Below are 21,852 nucleotides of genomic sequence, written 5' to 3'. Positions count from 1 at the left end.
CAGGGACCATGTCCATGTGCTCAGTCTGAGTCCTGGTCAGGGACACAAAAGAAGAGTTTACTGTTTTGATAATGACATGCATGCATGCATCCAAGGGCATAATATGAATCTAATCTACAAAACAGGAAAAACAATATCATGCCAAATAATCTGAAACAATACAGTTGCATATACAGTAATGTAGCAAAACTCAATAATAATGATGTGAGTACCTGAGTATTCTTGCACCATGCTGCACAGGCACACCCACATGCCCCACTGCAAAATATTCCACTTTTTCGACATCAACACTGCCTAGTACTGCACTGACTTCCACTTTCCTTGCATCCACATATCGTCAGCTCCAAGCACCTGGCCAGTACAGGTTCTTTGGTTAAAAGCTGGGGGACAAGCATTCCATCCTTCATGTGCCAACCACAACTGGTTGGTGAGGGCAACTGTGGATGGGTCACTAGTGACTGTTTCCAAACCTTTGTTTGATAGTGGGCCCTCATGAGGTGCAGAGACAAGGCATCCTGAGTTGGTGGTAAAGTGTCCACATTGGCTTTCACTTTCCGAAACAGGGCACAGCGAACTTCATGGATTGAAGTGCTGGTTGTTTTTGGATCATACAGTTTGCAGACAAACTGTTCAGCTGAGGATAGAATAGCTGGACTTGGTACTTCATCCTCACCAAAGTTGTGAAGAAGATGAGGGCACTGCTGGAACACTTTCCACGCAGTCCTTTTTCCTATTCCAGTGAACTGACTGGTAGTGTCACATCCAGTTATGGCATGAAATGCCAACAGACCATTCAGAATCTCATTTGACATTTTAATATCATGCACTTTAATGTAGCGTGGTTTCTTGGCAGTTCCTGCTTTCATCCAAATTTCTGGGCTGAGCAGGTGTGCAAATACAAGAAGCAACAACAGTACATCTGTGTCTCTGCACTGAATGATGAGCCTCTCATACCCTTTGGTTGTGGCATCAACAGCATGTAGCAAGATCCGGGTATCTGCTTCTTCATGTGCAGCCCGTAGGTGGGAAACATCAATCCCAGCTGCTGTGTTTGTGGTTGTCTTCATCGTCTTCTCCATCATGTGTCAGTCCAAACAGGGATCTAGTGTCCTGTGCTAAAGATGCACGTTCATTATAGGTGATGGACCAACAGTTTCTAGCTGTCTCATTTCGAGTGATGCCTACCAATCCTCCAGCAACCTTTCCGGTTTTGTTGATGTGCTCAAGGCAAAGATCAAATGGCACCTTGTTGAAGCTGTGTTTGGCCTCTTTGCCTACAAAATCACCATCTAGGAAGCCCTGGTAGACCCGTGGTGCCGTCTGTGCCAGATGTTCCATGTCTGCTATGAATACAGCACCCCATCTTGTGTAGTGGGTGTGATCATATGCAGCAAACCAGGGCATCATGCTCTTGAAGGCCGACATGTAAAGCTTCCAGTCACCACATCTACCTGTGCCTGCACCTGTGTGAATGCCAGGAGAATAGACACAAGGTCCATGTATTGTCGCCAGAAGGTAAATGTTGGTTTGTCTTCATTAGCCTTGTCAAAGTCAGCAAGGAGATCCTGAACCTCTCCAACTTTCAGAACAAGATCTTCATAGCATGCTGCAGCTGCCTCAATTTCTCCACATCGTATGTGTTCGGAGAGTGCGTCTGCCAACTCAAAGCAACTGTTGTCTATTGTGCTATCATTGTCATCCACCCATTGCAGAAATGTTGGCCACAATATTCTCCAAAGTGCTTCAAAGGCACTGGATCTGCTGCCTCATGCCAAATCACAGCTGTGCTGACACAACAGTGCCCCTTGTGGTGTGATACTCTTGTGGTATTTATTGATTATAATTTTTTTAATGATCATGCTATCACATAAATTGGATTATATTGCACATTTGCCCAAAATTACAGTAGGTAACATGGAAGAAAATGGAAGCACTTTGGAAAAAAAATCAGTTTTTACCACTTTTAAGAATATAGTGTTAAAATGGACAAAAATACATTTTCTAAGCTGACAACCTGGCTAGAACACACGTTGATGGGTTAAATATGAATACTGGATAGGTTGTATGCTTGTACCAAAAAGTGTCCGACAAAGTTTTAATATCAGTTTTGGCCCCCTGACTAAAACTTGCAGAGGGACAATTTACGTGACCCCGCACGCACACGCACACACTCAAAATCTTAATCTCACATATACTTACTCAAAAAGGGCATTCAAATATTAACAGGTTCCCGTATTAACCTATGAGTGACGGCTATACTTGTATGAAAGTTGAATTAAATTGATGACAGTCTTAATAACTATTAGGATATTCAATGTCTTCGTTAATTGTTTATTTTGCATATGGCCTAATGTTGAGAAAGTACCACATTATAAAGGGGCATGCCATAGAGCAGAATCCTTTCATAAAATCATATTATGTATCATATTATTAGCAGCGCGGACGAGAAATCTCATTATATCTATGGCTGCATGCAGGACTCTTATTTTGATATCACTAAACCGGATGTAAGAATGCGTACTTCAGGCAAATAATTAAGCATTAGCCTACGGCGGCAGCGGAAATCTGCTCAACCCTCTATGTGGCCTGAGTGCCCGCCCCTCAATGTGGACTGAGTGCACGCCCCTCAATGTGGACTGAGTGCACGCCCCTCAATGTGGGCTGAGTGCACGCCCCTCAATGTGGGCTCCGTCTGCGGGCTGCAGTCAGGGGTACTTGGTTTGATCTGGTGGACTAACGGCTGAGGGAGCGCGAGACGCGGCCGTGTCCCAATTCAGGGGTTGCATCCTTCGAAGGACGCGTCCTTCGAAGGATGCAGCCTTCGTAGACCGCGAAGGCTGCATCGAAGGCCGAACGAGCGTCGTGGAATGGGACGGTCTAGCCTACGGAGCATTTCCGGATTGCGCAACCAGCCGTTAACGTCCTTTACCTTGCGTGACCACGCGCCGCTCCTGTCTCCTAGCAACCCTGACAGCTGCCGTTCAAACCGGACAGCGGAGGAGAAATATGGAGCCAGAAATCATAATTGTATTGGTTATGTTTTATGTTTTATTGGAGGAGTGGGAGAAGATTCACCGCCGGGTGAAGAGGAAGAGAGGACGTTTGCTTAACGTTAATTAGTTTAACGTTATATGTCTAGCGTTAATGTCATTGAACTTTGACAATAAAGTTACCTATTTAAAATGGTCCCAACCTTACTTTTATATTTTAAAAAAAGTTTTGTCATTAAATATGTACTCGCTGCAGCTGCTGCTTCCGCTCTCTCCGCGCCATTTCTGAAAAAATATCCAACGTGCAATGAATGTTGGGATACGTTGGGCCGTGAAGGATGCATCCGATGCGTCCTTCAAATCCGGGAAACGAAGGCTGCATATCTCGGCCGCATTCGAAGGACCCTTCGAAATGGGACAGCACTTGACGCGCCGCTGTGACGTATGCGGTCTTCAAATGCGTCCTTCGAAGGATGCAACCCCTGAATTGGGACACGGCCGCGAAACCCGCGGAATAACCGGAGGAACTACATGCGTCATGTTTTTAATTTATTTTAAAAGTAATTAAATTTTGTGAATTGAAATTAAAATATTGTATTCATGACGGTTAGGCCTACATGTGTTAATATGAAACGTTTGAATTTATTCTCCTTTTTTTTTTATCCAAACAACGCGTTTCAAGGGGAGGAGTGGGAGGAAGGTGTGTGTGTGTGTGTGTGTGTGTGTGTGTGTGTGTGTGTGTGTGTGTGTGTGTGTGTGTGTGTGTGTGTGTGTGTGTGTGCAGTAGCGGACCTACCATTAAGGCGGAGTAGGTGAATGCCTTAGGCCCCCAACCAGTAGGGGGGCCCCCAACCAACCTCAATTTATTTTTTTATTTTTTTTAAGTACACAAACAGAGACGGTTAGAGGGTTAGGAAAAGGGTTAGGAAATGAAGTTACCCAAGTGGCTCAAATAAAAGAAAAAAGCGAAAAAGACGCAGATAAGTATTTGGCAACGCTGCCAAAGATGACACACTTTTTAACGGCTATTGTTGGGGATACAGACAGGAACAACAACGTCCAAAGCGTTGAACATGCCGCTACAGCAGCAGCAGCTAGCTGTGAAGTGGTGCTAGGTGAAGACATCAATAAGTAGGACTCTGTGTCAGAAGCGTGTGATGTGGAGAACAATCTATCTTTTTTTTTCTCTCTCTCTCTCTCTTTTTCTTTTATATATATATATATATATATATATATATATATATATATATAGGTTTGTTTGAAATGTTCAATCTCAAGTGCAATGCCAATTGCAACCTCACACATACAAAGTCAATTATTCTTCTAGGCAATATTTGCTGAGTATATGGCTGTTTGTGATGTTTTGCTAAGTAGGCCTAATAAACAGTGCTGGCATTTTGGCAAAGACAGGTGTTACCTGAAACCTTATTCTCTGTTGGGTTCCATCGTGACTATTAGTTTGTGTAGTGCTACACTTTGTGTGTTCTCTGTTTTCCATCTTCATTTTGGAGTAAAGAAGTGTATGCAGGGCAGTGCCGGAGCTCCACACACGCAGAACACGCACTGCGCGTAGGGCACCAAGTGCCTGGGTGGGGGGCCCAAAATTAAGGTTGATAATTAATATATTACAATTTCCCCGGACGTACAACCCCCCCAGGGTTTAAAGGGGAAGTTTTTTTTTCTTCATGAGCAGCAGCATTCACGTTGCGACTCTTATCAACGGCTGAAAACATAAATAAAAAATAATAAATTGTTTGTTTAAATTGTTCGGCCACTAGGCGGGTCTGAACTATAATTGACCGCCACCAAACCAGTAGTCTAGGAGAGGATCCCAGTCTCACCAGTGACTCACCACCTCAACCAGTGCTCTAGGAGAGGATCCCAGTCTCACCAGTGGCTCACCACCTCAACCAGTGCTCTAGGAGAGGATCCCAGTCTCACCAGTGACTCACCACCTCAACCAGTGGAACCATCGCTTGAGAAGGAGAGACGCTCACTCTTCAAACTGTCACTTCCTCTTCGTATTCAGAAGGATCTGTCGTAACGTTACCGGTTTTCAGGTCATCTGTCACTTGGACTAAATTTACATGAAATAGCTTTATGTTAATTGTGGGACATCTAATAAAGAAAATAATAAGGCCCGTCTAGGTGTGTCATTGATATACGTCATCACGGGGAAGAGCCCAGATGCTAGCTCATGGTTGAGCCAACTTCAGTTTGCTAGGGTGTCATCTTCTTCCGGGGCACTCCTCAGCGTGCGACCCAGCAGTCTACCAGTCTCGTAGTAATTTTTAAACTTTGCTCTTACTTTGTACTCGTGAAGTGTTTCTTGTGTGTGTGAATGCGAAAACTGTCAGTGATTCAGCCATGCTAACTACGGGAGCACTCCTGGAACTTTTAGTGATCATTTCCACGATGACCCTACTGTCGGGATCCACCTGTTGTGAGTCGAGTGGACGCGGAGCTCCGGGAAGAGCTCTCAGCAGAGAGTTTCTCCTCTCACTACGGACATCAACAGCCGGCGCGATTCCAGACGACATCCCGAGAGAGCTGTGCAGCCGGCCCAACAGCATCGGAAAAGGGGAAGGAGAGGTGGCCTACGACGGAGAATCAAAAAGCTTCGGCTGGATAATCGCCGCAAGTTACACCCGCTCCCTACCATACTGCTCTCAAACGCACAATCTATCCGTAACAAGATAGACGAACTGGAATCATGGGCCAAGTTCGAACGAGAAATTGGAGAAACGTGTCTACTCGCTTTCACAGAAACATGGCTCAACGACTCAGGACGAGGACTTGACATTAACTGGGTTTGGAAGCCCAATTCGTCTAGACAGGTCACCAGAGATAACTGGGAAAAGCCGTGGAGGAGGAGTGTGTTTACATACATCAACGAGAGGTACTGTAACACCGTTAAAATCAGGGAGAGGATATGTACCGCTGACTTAGAACTGCTTTCGATCTCACTCCGCCCGTATTGCCTCCCTCGAGAGTTCCAACAACTATTCTACACGGTTGTCTACGTTGACCCGCGAGCCAACGCGTCAGCTGCTGCCCAGCTGATCGCCGACACAACGCACAAACTGGATGAACTTTGCCCCGACGCACCCAAATTCATCCTTGGGGATTTTAATAAATGTGGCTTGGGTAGAACTTTGAGAACATATGAACAATATGTAACCACATATGTTTTTACATATGTAATATGTAAAAATACCACTATTGACCTCTGCTATGGGGTCAATGGGTGGAGCTTACCATTCCATACCCATGCCTGCCCTAGGGGCCTCTCATCACAACAGTGTTTACCTCAGTGTACAAACCGTCCTTCAGGCGCTTAGAACACAAGGAGAGAATGGTGAAAATGTGGTCGGAGGACAGTATCTCCTGTCTCCAAGCATGTTTTGAGTGTACTGAGTGGGACTGTTTTCTGGATAGCACAGATAATATTGATGAACTAGTAGACATTATTTCGTCATACATCACATTCTGTGTTGACTCAGTCATCCCAACCAGGAACTCTGTCAATTTCCCAAATAACAAACCATGGGTTACTAAAGAACTTAAATCTGTGATGAATAAGAAAAAGAGGACATTCTACACTGGGGACCCCTGGGAGAAAAAAAGAGGTCTCCAAGGAAGTGAAAAAAGAGATTAGGAAGGCCAAAATGAAATATAGAGAGAAGGTTGAAGAACTGTATAGTGGGGGGGATCTCAGAGCTGCATGGAGGGGAATTAAGTCAATCAGAATTCTTGTGAATCCAGGCAGCCGATAACTGTTAAAGGTGTTGATGTCTCTGATTTGAGAACATTCGTATGTGGAGGGACTCTCTTGTCCCTGACAATGACATTGAGATAACCCAGGAACGAGTAACAACCCTGTTTAAAAGAATAAATATTAGGAAAGCTGCTGGCCCTGATGCTGTTTGCAGACGCACGCTGCGTTACTGTGCTGACCAGCTTAGTGTGGTGTTCACTCCACTCTTTAATATGTGTGCTAAGAAAGGCCAGATACCTCAGATATGGAAGAGGTCCACTATTATACCAGTAGCGAAATCAAATCATCCCAAAGAGCTAAAAGACATCAGACCAGTAGCACTTACATCATTGGTAATGAAAAATTTTGAGAAAATTATTAAGGATGAAATCATGTCTCTGGTCAGTGGTAAACTTGATCCATTACAGTTTGCCTATCAAACAGGGAAAAGTGTAGATGATGCAAAACTCTTCATTCTAAATACAATGTATAAACATTTAGAAAAGCCTGGATCACATGTTAGACTATTATTTGCAGACTTTTCTTTTGCTTTCAATAAGATGCAGCCACATATTTTAATTGAGAGACTAGCTGCTGAGTTTCAGTTACCTCATCAGATACTGTTGTTGCTCTTAAATTTCTTAACAGACAGAACTCAGAGGGTCTCTGTAAATGGACACTTATCCCATGCCATTACTTCCAATACTGGTTCACCCCAGGGTTGTGTGCTCTCACCCTGTTGTTCATTATGTACACAGATAGCTGTAGGTCCTCTCAACAGGGAAGTTATCTAGCCAAATGTTCAGACGACACTGTGTTGCTGTCCCTCCTTCAAGGTTCACATTGCAGCCATGGCCTTGCTTTGACATCATTTGTTAAATGGTGTGATAACAACTTCTTAGATCTAAATGTAGAAAAAACAAAGGAGCTAGTCATAGATTTTAGGAAAGTGAAGGGAGAGCCCAAACCGAGTGTTATCCATGGGGAGGAAGTCCAACTCGTAGACACCTACAAATACTTATGCACAGTATTTGATAACCAGCTCAAATTTCAAACTAATACAGAGGTAATTGTTGAAAAGGGACAGCAAAGAGTCCATCTGCTGAGAATGCTGAACTCTTTCAGTGTCTCTAAAGTTATTCTGAGAATTTTTTACCAATCCTTTATTGAGAGTCTTTTAACTTTTTCATTTATATGCTGGTTTAACAGCCTGTGTTTAACAGTCAGTGAAGGACAGAAATAGTTTAAATAGTATTGTAAAGATCTGTTCTAAGATCACTGGAATCCAGCTCAAGAGTATAAGCTCATTGTGGGACAAACATGCAGGCCAGAAAGCTAAATGTATTATCAGTCAACCTGACCATGTCCTCAGTGAGGAATTCACACTAATGCCCTCAGGGAGGCGCTATTATTCAATCAGACCAAGAACAATGAGGTACTCCCCCTCTTTTATCCCTGCAACCATCAGGTTGCTAAATGATAAAGGTTAGGAGTAGGTGGAGAGCACACCAGTGTTTTCAAGTGCAGGGTGGTTGTTTACTGACAGACTGAAATGAATTGTGAGTTGAATGTGTGTGTTGGGACTGCTGTTGATATATGTTTTTGTTTGTGTCTACCTCTTATGCTATTTATAGTATTTATTAAGTAATTTATTATGTGAGACTGGTAACTGCGAACTGAATTGCCCATTTTGGGATAAAAAAGTTTTTCTAATCTAATCTAATCTAGATTAGCTAACAGTAGTTCTCTCTAACGTCTCTTGTGAATGTGATGTTTATATATTTGTGTTTCCTTGTTGAATTGTCTCTCCACTCCCACATCCTGGATGTCGTAGTTTCACTAATAAAAACACAACGCCGTCCTTCTGGATCCTTCTTGTGCGGCAGCCATCTTAGGTTGTAGTTTTCCGTAGCCACCTAGAGGAGGTACATCCTCCAATGACACGCCCTCTTGTGATGTCACCGTCTCTCAACAGCTACAAAACATCTTGTAGGAGTGAGGAGACTGTGACATCACAAGAGGGCGTGTTAATGGCACCTCTTGATACCAACTAAACCGATCTTAACGAGAGGAGGTATGTGTTATGTAAATGAGTTGGCTGCCAGTCAGGAGAAGACCTCACCAGGAAATAGCTGCTGCTGGAACTGCCCTAACGACCGACTGACACCATGAGACACATCTTCATCAGGGAGAAACCGACTCCAGCCTTAAGATACAGACCAGCACATATGAATCAGACAACATGGACCTGCCACCCTTATGGACTCTTTATCACATTATTGAATACGTTCAGTTAATAATCAGTGGAACTTCACCCCTACCAGAGCAGACCGGATATGAACATTCAACATTATCACTTATTTATTACATTTATCTTCTTTTATGTCCAGTCTTTTCCTTTCTTACTCTTAAAATTGAGCAGAAACAGTGAAGAAGCTGAGATCTAAACCGGTATAAACCTGTACTGTTTTTACTTTCTGTGTTTAAAATGCTTTTCCAATGAAAACTCATTAAGGTGAAGGTCAGCCACCGTCTCGCTGTGTTTGAGATCAACAGAGTGATGGTATGAATGGAGGCGCGGCCGCCACAGGTTTGGTATGAGGAAGAAGACGTGTGGTGAGGATTTGATCTTTGTGAGATTGTACTGATCACCTGGAACAGAGGAGAGGCCTTCTCTAGGTCACGTGTTTCTATTCTCTACTTTATCTACATTTATCTCTTCATGGAAATCATGGGAACACTTTACAATAAGGTACATTAATACATTAAATACCTTAATAATAAAACATTAACCATGAATTTACATTAGTTAATGCAGTCATAAGCATTAACAGTTAATGAATAGTAATCGTTTCATAATGGTGTTCATGTTTACTAATAGTGTCCATGTGAACTAAATACACATGTTAACCGTATTAGGTTTCCCATGCTGATAGTGTATAGTGATACTGATAGTGACGTTTCCGGCCTTTCCGACGGTCACATCCGGTCAAGCTTGTTAATATCGGAAAGCCCGTGGTCACTTTAGTGGGGATAGACGTTGTCCGCAAGTCTGAACGACCTTGGTTAGGGTCAGGGTCAGCGTTCCCGTGCGCCTGTAGCGCCGGGACTTAGGATTTTGGTGTGACTCATGGACTCTTTGGCCACATGTACTTTGACCCAATAATGAATAGTTTGAAAATAACTTTTGTTTTCCAGTTTGGAATTAAAAAATTTAAACGCTTATCGTTTTCTAGTTGGAATGGAAAGTTTTTTCGTGTTACAGTTGGGCTTTAAAAATGTAAAATGTAAAGGACACTCTGACCCGAGGAAGGCCCCCCGAGGTTAGGGTTAGGGTTAGGGTTAGGATAAAGGTTGGTTAAGGCAGGGCTGAGATTCTGGGTCCATCCAGGGCTCTGGTTTGGTTCTGGTTTGGCAGGGCTGAGTATCTGGGCGTATCCACCAGTAGGAGCATTCGCTTCAACCCCCCAGCACCCCAGAGAAAGCAAGAATTGCTCTAAAAAACAATCCTGTACTCCATACACCGCTCAGTCCCAGGTATTGTTATCGGGGTGTGGGGGGGGGGGGGGTAAAAGCCTGGGGAGGCCTCGCGTAAGAGGATTTGAAACTTGGGCTCTAACCCCAAACTAACTGTCAGGGTTAGAGCAGGTGCTCAAATAAATCTGTCAACTGATGGGATTGGGTGTCTGGATTCAGGATGGGGTTCAGTGTCTGGGGCCGATCACATCGTTAGGGTTAGGTGTCTGGACTCGGGTTAGGGTTAGGGTTAGGTGTCTGGGTTAGGGGTTAGGGTTAGGTGTCTGGGTTAGGGTTAGGTGTCTGGACTCGGGTTAGGGTTAGGGGTCTGGGTTAGGGTTAGGGTTAGGTGTCTGGACTCGGGTTAGGGTTAGGTGTCTGGACTCGGGTTAGGGTTAGGTGTCTGGGTTAGGGTTAGGGTTAGGTGTCTGGGTTAGGGTTAGGGGTCTGGGTTAGGGTTAGGTGTCTGGGTTAGGGTTAGGTGTTAGGGTTAGGGGTCTGGGTTAGGGTTAGGTGTCTGGGTTAGGGTTAGGTGTTAGGGTTAGGGGTCTGGGTTAGGGTTAGGTGTCTGGGTTAGGGTTAGGTGTTAGGGTTAGGTGTCTGGACTCGGGTTAGGGGTATGGGTTAGGTTTTTGTATGTGATTCTGTTTTGTAGGTCCATGACCCTGGGTACACTGGCACACCATCTCCCAATGCTTTTATTTTCTTTTTTTTATATAGACGTGTATAAAAGTATAAAATGTTTTTTCATTTTTCTGTTTTAAAAAAACGTAATAAAAACAGGGGAAGAGAAGGGGGAGCAGGAGGAGCAGGAGGAGCAGCAGCTGGGGTCTGAGGAGGCGCGGAGCAAAAGTAAGGTGAGTATTTTTGTTGTTTTTGTGAAATGAATAAAAAGAAGTGGGAGAGATCCACACACACACACACACACACACACACACACACACACACACACACACACACACACACACACACACACACACACACACACACACACATCCTCTCATGGTCTCATGAGACCATGGGGAGGGACGGAGCGTTTGATGCGGCCAAGGCTGGGAGAGGAAGTACAGCGCCTTCGACAGGGAGCTCCTGGCTCTCTTCCTCGCCACCCGACACTTCAGGTTCCTGTTGGAGGGCCGCCGGTTCACCGCCTTCGTAGACCACAAGCCGCTGACATTCGCCATGGCCAAAACCACGGAGCCGTGGTCCGGTCGACAGCAGCGTCAGCTCTCTGCCGTCTCCGAGTATACCACGGACATCCAGCATGTGTCTGGCAAGGACAGCTCCGTCGCCGACTGCCTTTCCCGGTCGGTCGTGGGGTCCGTGCACTTGGGACTGGATTACGCGGCTATGGCCGCAGACCAGGCAGCAGACATTCAGGCCTACCGAACGGCCCCCACTGGGCTGCGGTCTGCGACGTCTCCACGGGTCAACCGCGCCCCATGGTGCCTACTGGCTGGCGGCGCCAGATTTTCAACACCATCCACGGCCTTTCCCACCCTGGCGTGAAAGCCTCCACGAGGTCGGTGGCGGCCAAGTTCGTCTGGCCTGGCCTCAGAAGGGATGTCCGGACGTGGGCTGGCTCCTGCGTGGCGTGCCAGCGGGCCAAGATACAACGCCATATCAAGACCCCTTTGGCACCGTTTGTGGTGCCGGAGAGGCGCTTCGACCATGTCGACGTGGACCTGGTGGGCCCCCTGCCCCCCTCCCTCGGGTTCACTCACCTCCTCACCATGGTGGATAGAACCACCCGGTGGCCGGAAGCCGCGCCCCTGTCATCTACCACATCAGCAGAGGTGGCCCGGGCGTTCATCGCGTGCTGGGTGGCCCGGTTCGGCACGCCGGCTGACCTCACCTCTGACAGGGGCCCACGGTTCACGTCAGAGCTTTGGACTGCGGCCCCGGACCTCACCTCCGGCTCCGGCTCCGGCCCCCGGCTCCGGCTCCGGCTCCGGCTCCGGCCCCGCTCCGGCTCCGGGCTGTCAAGCCGCCCTTGACCCCCTCCTGCTAAACGCAGCCTTCGGGCCGCCTGATTGGCCACCGCCACGTTCATTGTCTGTCATTATTGTTTATTGAAGGACTTCTCAGTTATGCACTTTTGGTTATGATGAATTCTGGGGAGGCTGTAGTGTATTCATATATTATTATTATTTATTATTATTATATTATTATATTATATATAATCCTGTGTAGTGACCTACAGGGCATTAGAGGGAGACGTTCACCCTAACCTTTAAGAGAGAGGGCGGGTGGAGGAAGGGGAGGTCCTTTAAGAGAGAGGGCGGGTGGAGGAAGGGGAGGTCCTTTAAGAGAGAGGGCGGGTGGAGGAAGGGGAGGTCCTTTAAGAGAGAGGGCGGGTGGAGGAAGGGGAGGTCCTTTAAGAGAGAGGGCGGGTGGAGGAAGGGGAGGTCCTTTAAGAGAGAGGGCGGGTGGAGGAAGGGGAGGTCCTTGGCCGGCACACCTGGTCCCTGGCTGTATGTGAATTGTTTGGTAGTAAACAAACCCAACCTGCCTTTCGTCTCCTGTGTCGTTGTTTTCCGCACTTCCACATTGGTGACCCCGACGTGATAAAGAACTATGTCGAAACCCGAAGAAAGCAACGGCTGCTCTGCAATGCCTGGACCGAGCGGGGCTGGAGGAGCTGTAAGCGTCTGCACCGCGACCATCAAGTTGCCCGAATCTTGGCAGCGCAACCCGCGGCCGTGGTTTCAGCACATGGAAGCCCAGTTCCAGCTAAGAGGAATAACGCAGGACGTTACGAGGTACTTCCATGTGGTGGCGGCGTTGGATGCCTCGACGACGGCCAGAGCGATGGCACTGCTAGAGGCTCCACCGGCTGTCGGGAAGTACGACGCGCTCAAAGCATTCCTGATGAAACTTTTCGAACTGTCGGAGCTGGAGAAAGCAGACGGCCTGCTGTCCCTTAACGGCCTAGGGGACAGCAGGCCGTCCGAGTTGATGGAGAGGATGCTGGCTGTGCTGGGTTCGGCTGATCCCGCATTCCTGTTTACTCACATTTTCCTGCGGCAGCTTCCAGCGCCTGTGCGCACTGCGCCAGCCTGCTCCCCCTTCTCCGCCTCCAAGGACCACCGCCAGCTGGCTGCGGAAGCACACAGGATTTTCCTTGCCAATCGGCAGCAGTTTAAACTGCAATAAACTCATCCCATTCCATTAATATTATATTGAACTATTATATATAATAATATATAATATATATATAATAATTGTGAACCAGAGCGGGACCGTCTCAAGCCTGCTCACTGACATCGACGATGGTTCAGCTGGCCCTGCCCCCCCCGGCCCCCGGCCCCCCCCCCGGCCGCCGGCCCCCGGCCCCCCCCCCGGCCCCCCTCCGCTCCGCTCCGATTCATACAATTAGGATAAAGTAGAAATAAACCATCTAGTGGCCAGACTCGGTTATAGCACCAACTTTATTTTATTTGTTTAAAAAACGACATATTACATCATGCAGAATTTACCAATAGAGCGATCACTAAAGAGAGAAATGTAATAATTACTGATAACTGAGCGATTTATTGAGCATCACTGAAAACACACCTTTTTAAAATAGCTTTCATCATCAAACTCTCCTCATCTGAACAATTCATCTTTATAACTGTAGAGGAAGCCAAAGATATGATATTGAGGATAATGAATTCCCTATTGCATAAAAAAAGAATGTGTGTGTGTGTGTGTGTGTGTGTGTGTGTGTGTGTGTGTGTGTGTCAATACAACTGACTCAGAGAGACTGAGATACCAGACCTCATAAACCCAAACCCAGGGAGGAGGTCCTCCTGGGTGAAGGAGGTCCTGAAGGTGTGGATGTGTGTCAGTGTGTCTGAGGACCCTCTTCCACCTGGGGACACTCTGTAGAAGGACAGAGAGCCAGCAGGCCGGTCCAGATACACTCCTACTCTGTTAGAGCGAGGGGGGGGGAGACGGATGGAGGTTTGTATATTGTTGTGCTGGGCAATGTAACGGTCATCATCACAAAAAAGACTCCAGGACTTGTTGTTCCCTCCAAACATGCTGTCATCACCATCTCCTCTCCTTGTGATTCCTCTGTATGTCACTCCTACACCAACACCTCCTTCCCTCTCTACCTCCCAGTAACAGCGACCAGTCAGAACCTCTCTTCCCAACACCTGGCCCCAGGGGTCAAATCTCTCTGGGTGATCAGGATACGGCTGCTGCTCTTTAACCTTCGTCACCTTTCTGTTGTCCTCAGACAGAGAGAGTTCCCAGTGGGCTGTGTTTGGGTCCAGTGTGAGTTCACAGGCATCTGAGGGTGAGGGGAGAACAAGACACCGTTACCAGGGCCGGTTCTACACTGAATTGTGCCCTAGGAGAGACTCCGCGCGCGATCGGGATTGTTGACGGGGGGACAGTGAGGGGGGATCACAGGGTTGTTGACCGGGGGGGGGGGGGGGGGGGGGCGATCACAGGGTTGTTGACGGGGGGGGGGGGGGGCGATCAGGGTTGTTGACGGGGGGGGAGGGGCGATCAGGGTTGTTGACGGGGGGGGGGATCGGGATTGTTTCATTTGGGCGGGGGGGGGGGCGATCAGGGTTGTTGACGGGGGGGGGGGGGGGGGGGGGGTCGGGATTGTTTCATTTGGCGCCCCCAACACATTTTGCCTTTTGCTTCTCAAAGGAAAGCTAGCGTCCATATGAGAGAAAATAATAACTGATGACCACAAAGCACTGCACACACACACACACACACACGCACACACACACACACACACACACACACACACACACACACACACACACACACACACACACAGTCCCGCGGTCGCACATCCAAGCAACTCATAGGAACGAGGTCTTAAGGAGGACATATTATGGTGTTTTCTCAACAAGTAAACATAGCATATGAGTTCAGGAAAACATGTTTTTGAAGCTGTTTGCTGGAAATAGCTTCTGGGAAACAAAATCTCTCCTAGCGCTATTCCCCTCTGTTTCAGTCCCTTCACAATGTGCTGTTTCTGGTGTCTGTAGCCTTCATGCAAATGAGCTGCTGCCCATTGACCAATCAGCTGTCAGAGTGAACCACAGCATGGAGGAGAAGTGATTGTTGCCGTTTGCGGACTCCCTGAGCTCTATATCTATATAATAATAATAATAATACATAATATAATATATAGGTATCTATATAATATATCTAATATCAGGGCCAAAAGCTATGTGCGCCTCTGATGATATTATGAATCATAAAGACTGCGTCTGACGTCTCTGGTACTTCCACAACAAGTAAAGACTCGTAGTGGGGGTTATCTCGGCCATGGTTCAGAAGAATTGGGGGAAAGGGACTTTGGCTTTGACTCTCTGAAGTCCGGATTGAACCGCGACATGGAGGAGAAAGGGATTGTGCTCCCGGAGCTGAGCTGCCGGACTGCCGCCGAAGCTCCCCCGCCGTACTCCCGGAGCGGGGCTGCCGGACTGCCGCCGGAGTTCTGGCGGCAGTCCGGGAGCTCCGGCGGGGGAGCTTCTCCCTGCCAGGCGGTCACATCTATTTCTGTATGGAATCTCCCTGCTTCTGAAATGTGCGGACATCTCTGCCCAGCGCTCGTCCACTGGTCCAGGTCCACAAAATCGTATCTATGCTCTGATTGGAGGGGGGTGGAGAAGTGGGTGGTAATATGCAAATGTACCCCCCCCCCCTCCTGTGTAGGAGGGGGCGCCGACAGACGACAGACGAGCTGGGGGGACGTGTAGGTTGATGGAGGAGGCGGATCTGAGTGACCGGGTGGGAGTATTGATTTGAATGAGGTCAGACAGATATGGGGGGGCAAGGTTATGAATGGCATTGAATGCATTGAGGAGGATCTTGTACTCTATGCGGTGTTTGATAGGGAGCCAGTGACGTTGGTGTAGGATGGGGGTGATGTGACAGATGGCAGGGGTTTTGGTGATAATACGGGCAGCAGCGTCTTGGACCAGTTGGAGTTTATGGAGGAGTTTGTGGGGGAGACCAAACAGAAGGGAGTTACAGTAATCCAGGCGTGAGGTGACTAAAGAGTGGACCAGAATAGCAGCGCTGTTGGGAGTGAGTGACAGGCGGAGGCGGTTGATATGTCCCCTTTAACACACTCAGTGTTAGAGTAGCACTACTAATAACATGCGGTCTGGTAGCGTTTAAATGGCGGCTATTGTGACACGGTTTCAGTATCGGTATACCGTACTGCGACACTATGAGGGGCTGTTCCGTTATTATAGGGCAGACTAAAGGGCTCTTTATGGTTCCACGTCGACGCAACGACCCCGCAGACGCTTCCACGCAGTCCTGAACCTTTCTGGTCCTGCGTCGGGTTTTAGTGAGCGGACCAATCACAGCCCTTGCGGCTGCGTCGCCTCGACGGAAGGTTACAATTTTTGGGAGGCGCACGTCAGGCCCTCGCGGTGGACGCAGGGAGGGTCCGCAAGGACGTAAGGGGTCCGTCACCCCCTTGCGTTGCGTGAACGTGGGACCATAACCAGCCCTTAACAGTCCTCCGCTCTCTGTTCCCTACAGGCTGCTTGTTCCCGCCGCCGTCCTGATTGTGGGCGGGGCATCGGATATTGTTGTTATTATTATATCCTACCTTATCTCCTAAACAATGTAAGACCTTCCTTGTGTTTCCCTGAATGAAAAGCACTCGGGGCGTCCTGTCTGGGCCTTAGATCTACTAAAGCACTGGTCCTGTCTGGGCCTTAGATCTACTAAAGCACTGGTCCTGTCTGGGCCTTAGATCTACTAAAGCACTGGTCCTGTCTGGGCCTTAGATCTACTAAAGCACTGGTCCTGTCTGGGCCTTAGATCTACTAAAGCACTGGTCCTGTCTGGGCCTTAGATCTACTAAAGCACTGGTCCTGTCTGGGCCTTAGATCTACTAAAGCACTGGTCCTGTCTGGGCCTTAGATCTACTAAAGCACTGGTCCTGTCTGGGCCTTAGATCTACTAAAGCACTGGTCCTGTCTGGGCCTTAGATCTACTAAAGCACTGGTCCTGTCTGGGCCTTAGATCTACTAAATGGGATGGGGGAGGGGGGGAGGGGGGGGTCCTCGCTGGGCGGCCCTCACACGTAGCATCGGAGCTACAAATCATATCGGGTTAAAAATCATTTTGGTGGGTGTTCATAAAAACTTACTTTACGCCAGTTTGGCCGGTGATGCATGAGGCAATCTCAGAGCCACTCTACACGGCATTTCAGAATGTTAGTAAACAATAGCCGTAAGGACACTTCAGAATGTTTGTAAACAATAGCCGTAAGAACACTTCAGAATGTTTGTAAACAATAGCCGTAAGGACACTTCAGAATTTTAGTAAACAATAGCCGTAAGGACACTTCAGAATTTTAGTAAACAATAGCCGTAAGGACACTTCAGAATGTTGGTAAACAATAGCCGTAAGGACACATCAGAATGTTGGTAAACAATAGCCGTAAGGACACTTCAGAATGTTAGTAAACAATAGCCGTAAGGACACTTCAGAATGTTAGTAAACAATAGCCGTAAGGACACTTCAGAATGTTAGTAAACAATAGCCGTAAGGACACTTCAGAATGTTAGTAAACAATAGCCGTAAGGACACTTCAGAATGTTAGTAAACAATAGCCGTAAGGACACTTCAGAATGTTAGTAAACAATAGCCGTAAGGACACTTCAGAATGTTAGTAAACAATAGCCGTAAGGACACTTCCGGGTGGCAGAACGCGAGCGGCTGCCACTGACCTGAAGCCATCCAGCCGGCTACTGTGAACATAGTTACATAGATAAAACCATTGTTGATCTGGAGTTGAAACGATGACGTAAACAATATTAATATAATATAATATAAGTTATATTTATATATATTAATGAGACGTCCTGTAGCACCCTGCAAGAAGAAAATCATTCATTCAAGCCATTGACTCTGTTTTCTGGATCGCTCTGCCCTGGTCAAATGACATGGAAGGGTTTGTTTACTAGTGGTGCCATCGGAGAACGCTTCGGCTTTTGCCACCCGGAAGAACGAATTGTGACGTCATGGTGAATTGTCGTACTGTTCTCGCTCCCTGGGCAGTACTGACTACATTTCCCATGAGCACTGTGGTGATGCTACGTGATGTTGTGTGGGGCGCGCCCCACTGGTGGGGAATAGAGACGTGCAGGTGGGGCGCGACAAACGGGAGGAAGTGTCACTGAAAACTCCATGTTTCTTATGGTAGGAGCGAAAGCTTGACAGTAGGGCTGGGCGATATGGGCCAAAAGTCATATCTCCTATTTTCAAGCAGAATGTCGATATAAGATATATATCAATATTTGTTCATGCAATAAAATAGGTGCCGTCGCCGCGCTCCAACTGGTCGTTCTATATCGGGGGCGCCGCGTCGCTGTGCTCGTTAACCTGCCTTGCCGATTGCAACTCAATCCTAAATTTGGGTGTAGGCCAGGGTAGCTAAACATTTTAAAATGAGTCTGTCAAAAACAGTCGGAGCAAGATGTTGCAAATGCATGTTTCGCGCTGAAGGGGATTTAAAAAAGTGAGGCGAGTGGTGGAAGAGCGGGGCCGGGGCAGAGTGTGTGTGAGCCAGAGGCAGAGCGGAGTGGAGAGAGATGAGCAGAGCAGAGTCCTGCACGCCTCTTATTTGCAAACCCGCACCCGTCCTTACCCGCAAAACTTAAAACCACATCCGACCCGTGTTCCGACAGTAGCGCAAATTACATTCCGCACCCGACCAGACCCGCTATAAATTGATACCAACGCCCGACCCACACCCGAAGGAAAATCAGACACATAAGATGGAACGCCGAATATAGATTATAGATTATAAATATAGATTATTGTAGAATATAATTATTATACATCAACAGTTTGATGAAGGTGATGTCCACCATCATCTTCATTCCCAGGATGATTTGACTGAACCAACGTCACCTCCTGCTGTGTGGATGGACTTTCCATCTCTATAGTTAGTGTGTGTTGAGATGAATCAAACTAAACAGACACTTACATCTCTGTGGAGCTGGTTTCATCCACCGCTCTCCACCGTGCTCCACACTGGGGAGACAAAGAGAGAGCAGCATGTTGTCTTTAGACAGGGAAACATTATTCACATGTTAACAAAGAGAGAGCAGCATGTTGTCTTTAGACAGGGAAACATTATTCACATGTTAACAAAGAGAGAGCAGCATTTTGTCTTTAGACAGGGAAACATTATTCACTTGTTAACAAAGAGATCAGCATGCCGTCTTCAAAAACTGAAATATTAACATAACTGTTGTTTCTAAATGAGAGCACATTATCTAGTTATATAACAGTAACATGTTCCACTGATCCTTGTAGGAGACATTGTCCCTGATTGGTGAGCTGTCCTCTCCATACCTGAGAGTGTCCAGTCTCCAGCGTGGATCCTCCAGTCCAGCAGAGAGCAGCGCAGCTCCTGAGTCTCCTGGGTGATTGTAGCTCAGGTCCAGCTCTCTCAGATGGGAGGGGTTTGAGCTCAGAGCTGAGGCCAGAGAAGCACAGCCTTCCTGTGTGACCAGGCAGTAAGACAACCTACACACACACACACACACACACACACACACACACACACACACACACACACACACACACACACACACACACACACACACACACACACACACACACACACACACACACACACACACACACTCAACACATGTTGAACCATTGTGTAAAAATGTCTTGATAACAGGGAACAGACCAGTGTAAATGTATGGGGAGAGTCAACAGCGATTCAGTCTATGGTCAGAACATCCAAAATATTTCCTCAACAATGCAAAAATGTAACAAAGAACTTAAACTTAAACAATAATTTACACACTGAATAACTGAATAATATAACATGAATCTTATATCAACAAAAATGGAGACTTGAAATCGGTCAAATATCTTCTGATTTGGAACCTTGTTTTGTAACTGTTTGCACATTATGTAAAACTGACCTGAGAGTTTCCAGTGTACAGTGTGGACTCCCCAGTCCAGCAGAGAGCAGCTTCACTCCTGAATCCTGCAGATCATTGTTACTCAGGTCCAGCTCTCTCAGACTAGAGGAGTTGGAGCTGAGAACTGAGGCCAGAGCTTCACAGCATCTCTCTGACAGATGGCAGCCAGTCAGCCTTTAAACAATATGCAGTTGTTTTAATTATACATAAATTATACATCTATAATGTTTTATGAATGATGAAACAACTGGAAAACGTGTCTTCAAAGAAACTTTTTAAGAAGTCTGTTATTCTACTTTAGGGCTCTACACTCACACAAACAGACAGGAACATGTTACTCTTCAGAACATTTTTAACAGACAGTTAAACTACTGTCTGTTAAAAATATTCACACAACTAATCCTAGTTGAATATGTAATTTAAGACATTTTAATTCATACAATCATCGCTAGATCGTTGTTTCACACTAACAGTCAGTACCTCGTCCCTGGTCCCTCCTAGTGTCTACATTGTTGAGTCCTTGTGCTCTGTCACTCGCCCTAACAATCTCCTCCCTGTACAGTGTCACTGACCCCTCCCCTGTCTGACTACCCTCCTGTCACCGACCCCTCCCCTGTCTGACTACCCTCCTGTCACCGACCCCTCCCCTGTCTGACTACCCTCCTGTCACTGACCCCTCCCCTGTCTGACTACCCTCCTGTCACCGACCCCTCCCCTGTCTGACTACCCTCCTGTCACCGACCCCTCCCCTGTCTGACTACCCTCCAGCCTTCAAGCCCCAAGTCCCTCCTTTACATATTTGTGTCCCTCAGTAAAGACCCTTTGATTTACTGTCTGTCAGCCTCACTCTGTGTGAGCATTTGGGTCCACTCGCTCTACTTCCCCTTAACAGCTGCTCAGACGGAGCTTCACAGAGGAGGGGGTGCCCCTCAGTCGTGACGTCAGACTTCCTCGGTAAAGGTCTGACGTCACGTAAAGAACGCCACCTGCGTTCAGCAGAGTGGAACGTTCACGGTGTGTTTTGGGGAGGATAGTAAAAACATAGGATTTTACCACTTTTCTCTCTAAATTGGGGACTTATTCCAGTAACAGAGATACAATGGCATGGATTACTATATTGAAGATCATATAAAACATATTAAGACTTGTTAAATAACAAAAACAGCACATTTATTTTTGCCATGAAATCTTATCTCAGAATTCTGTGATAATTAACACAGTAATTCAGAAAAAAAGACAGGCTTATTATTCCATAAAAACTCAGAATTCTGAGTTAATTATGTCATTCATTCAGAAAATCAAGAACATAATTCATTTTCTCAAGTGAATTTCCAAGTATGTCAGGTGGCATGCATACAATGATTACGTCTAGGCTTGTGACAACTACTACACTATTTAAGAATCAGCTGAATGTCTGCTGATAGTAAAATGTTATTATGCACATTGACTAAAACTGACCTGAGAGTTTCCAGTGTACAGTGTGGACTCCCCAGTCCAGCAGAGAGCAGCTTCACTCCTGAATCCTGCAGATCATTGGTACTCAGGTCCAGCTCTCTCAGACTAGAGGAGTTGGAGCTGAGAACTGAGGCCAGAGCTTCACAGCATCTCTCTGACAGATGGCAGCCAGTCAGCCTTTAAACAATATGCAGTTGTT

General features: G+C 46.9%; 1 protein-coding gene and 1 long non-coding RNA gene across 2 annotated transcripts in view; both read right to left on the bottom strand.

The window, feature by feature from the left end:
* The window catches only part of LOC311350734, a 48,726-nt gene that overhangs the window by 11,389 nt on the left and 15,485 nt on the right, over positions 1-21,852 (bottom strand). The gene's annotated exons all lie outside the window — the stretch shown is intronic.
* LOC311350088 (stonustoxin subunit beta-like) lies at positions 13,804-19,313 on the bottom strand (the record flags this gene model as incomplete). Its single annotated transcript, XM_084470123.1, has 2 exons — positions 13,804-14,545; positions 19,241-19,313. 2 exons carry the CDS (start codon positions 19,311-19,313, stop codon positions 13,989-13,991), a joined length of 630 nt encoding a protein of 209 aa, XP_084326249.1. The 3' UTR covers positions 13,804-13,988.

This window comes from Micromesistius poutassou (genome assembly GCF_964030765.1).
Source record: "Micromesistius poutassou genome assembly, chromosome: 7".
Taxonomy (NCBI): Eukaryota; Metazoa; Chordata; class Actinopteri; order Gadiformes; family Gadidae; genus Micromesistius; species Micromesistius poutassou.
Note: the sequence above shows the minus strand (reverse complement) of the source record. Positions and strands in the feature narration are given on the sequence as shown.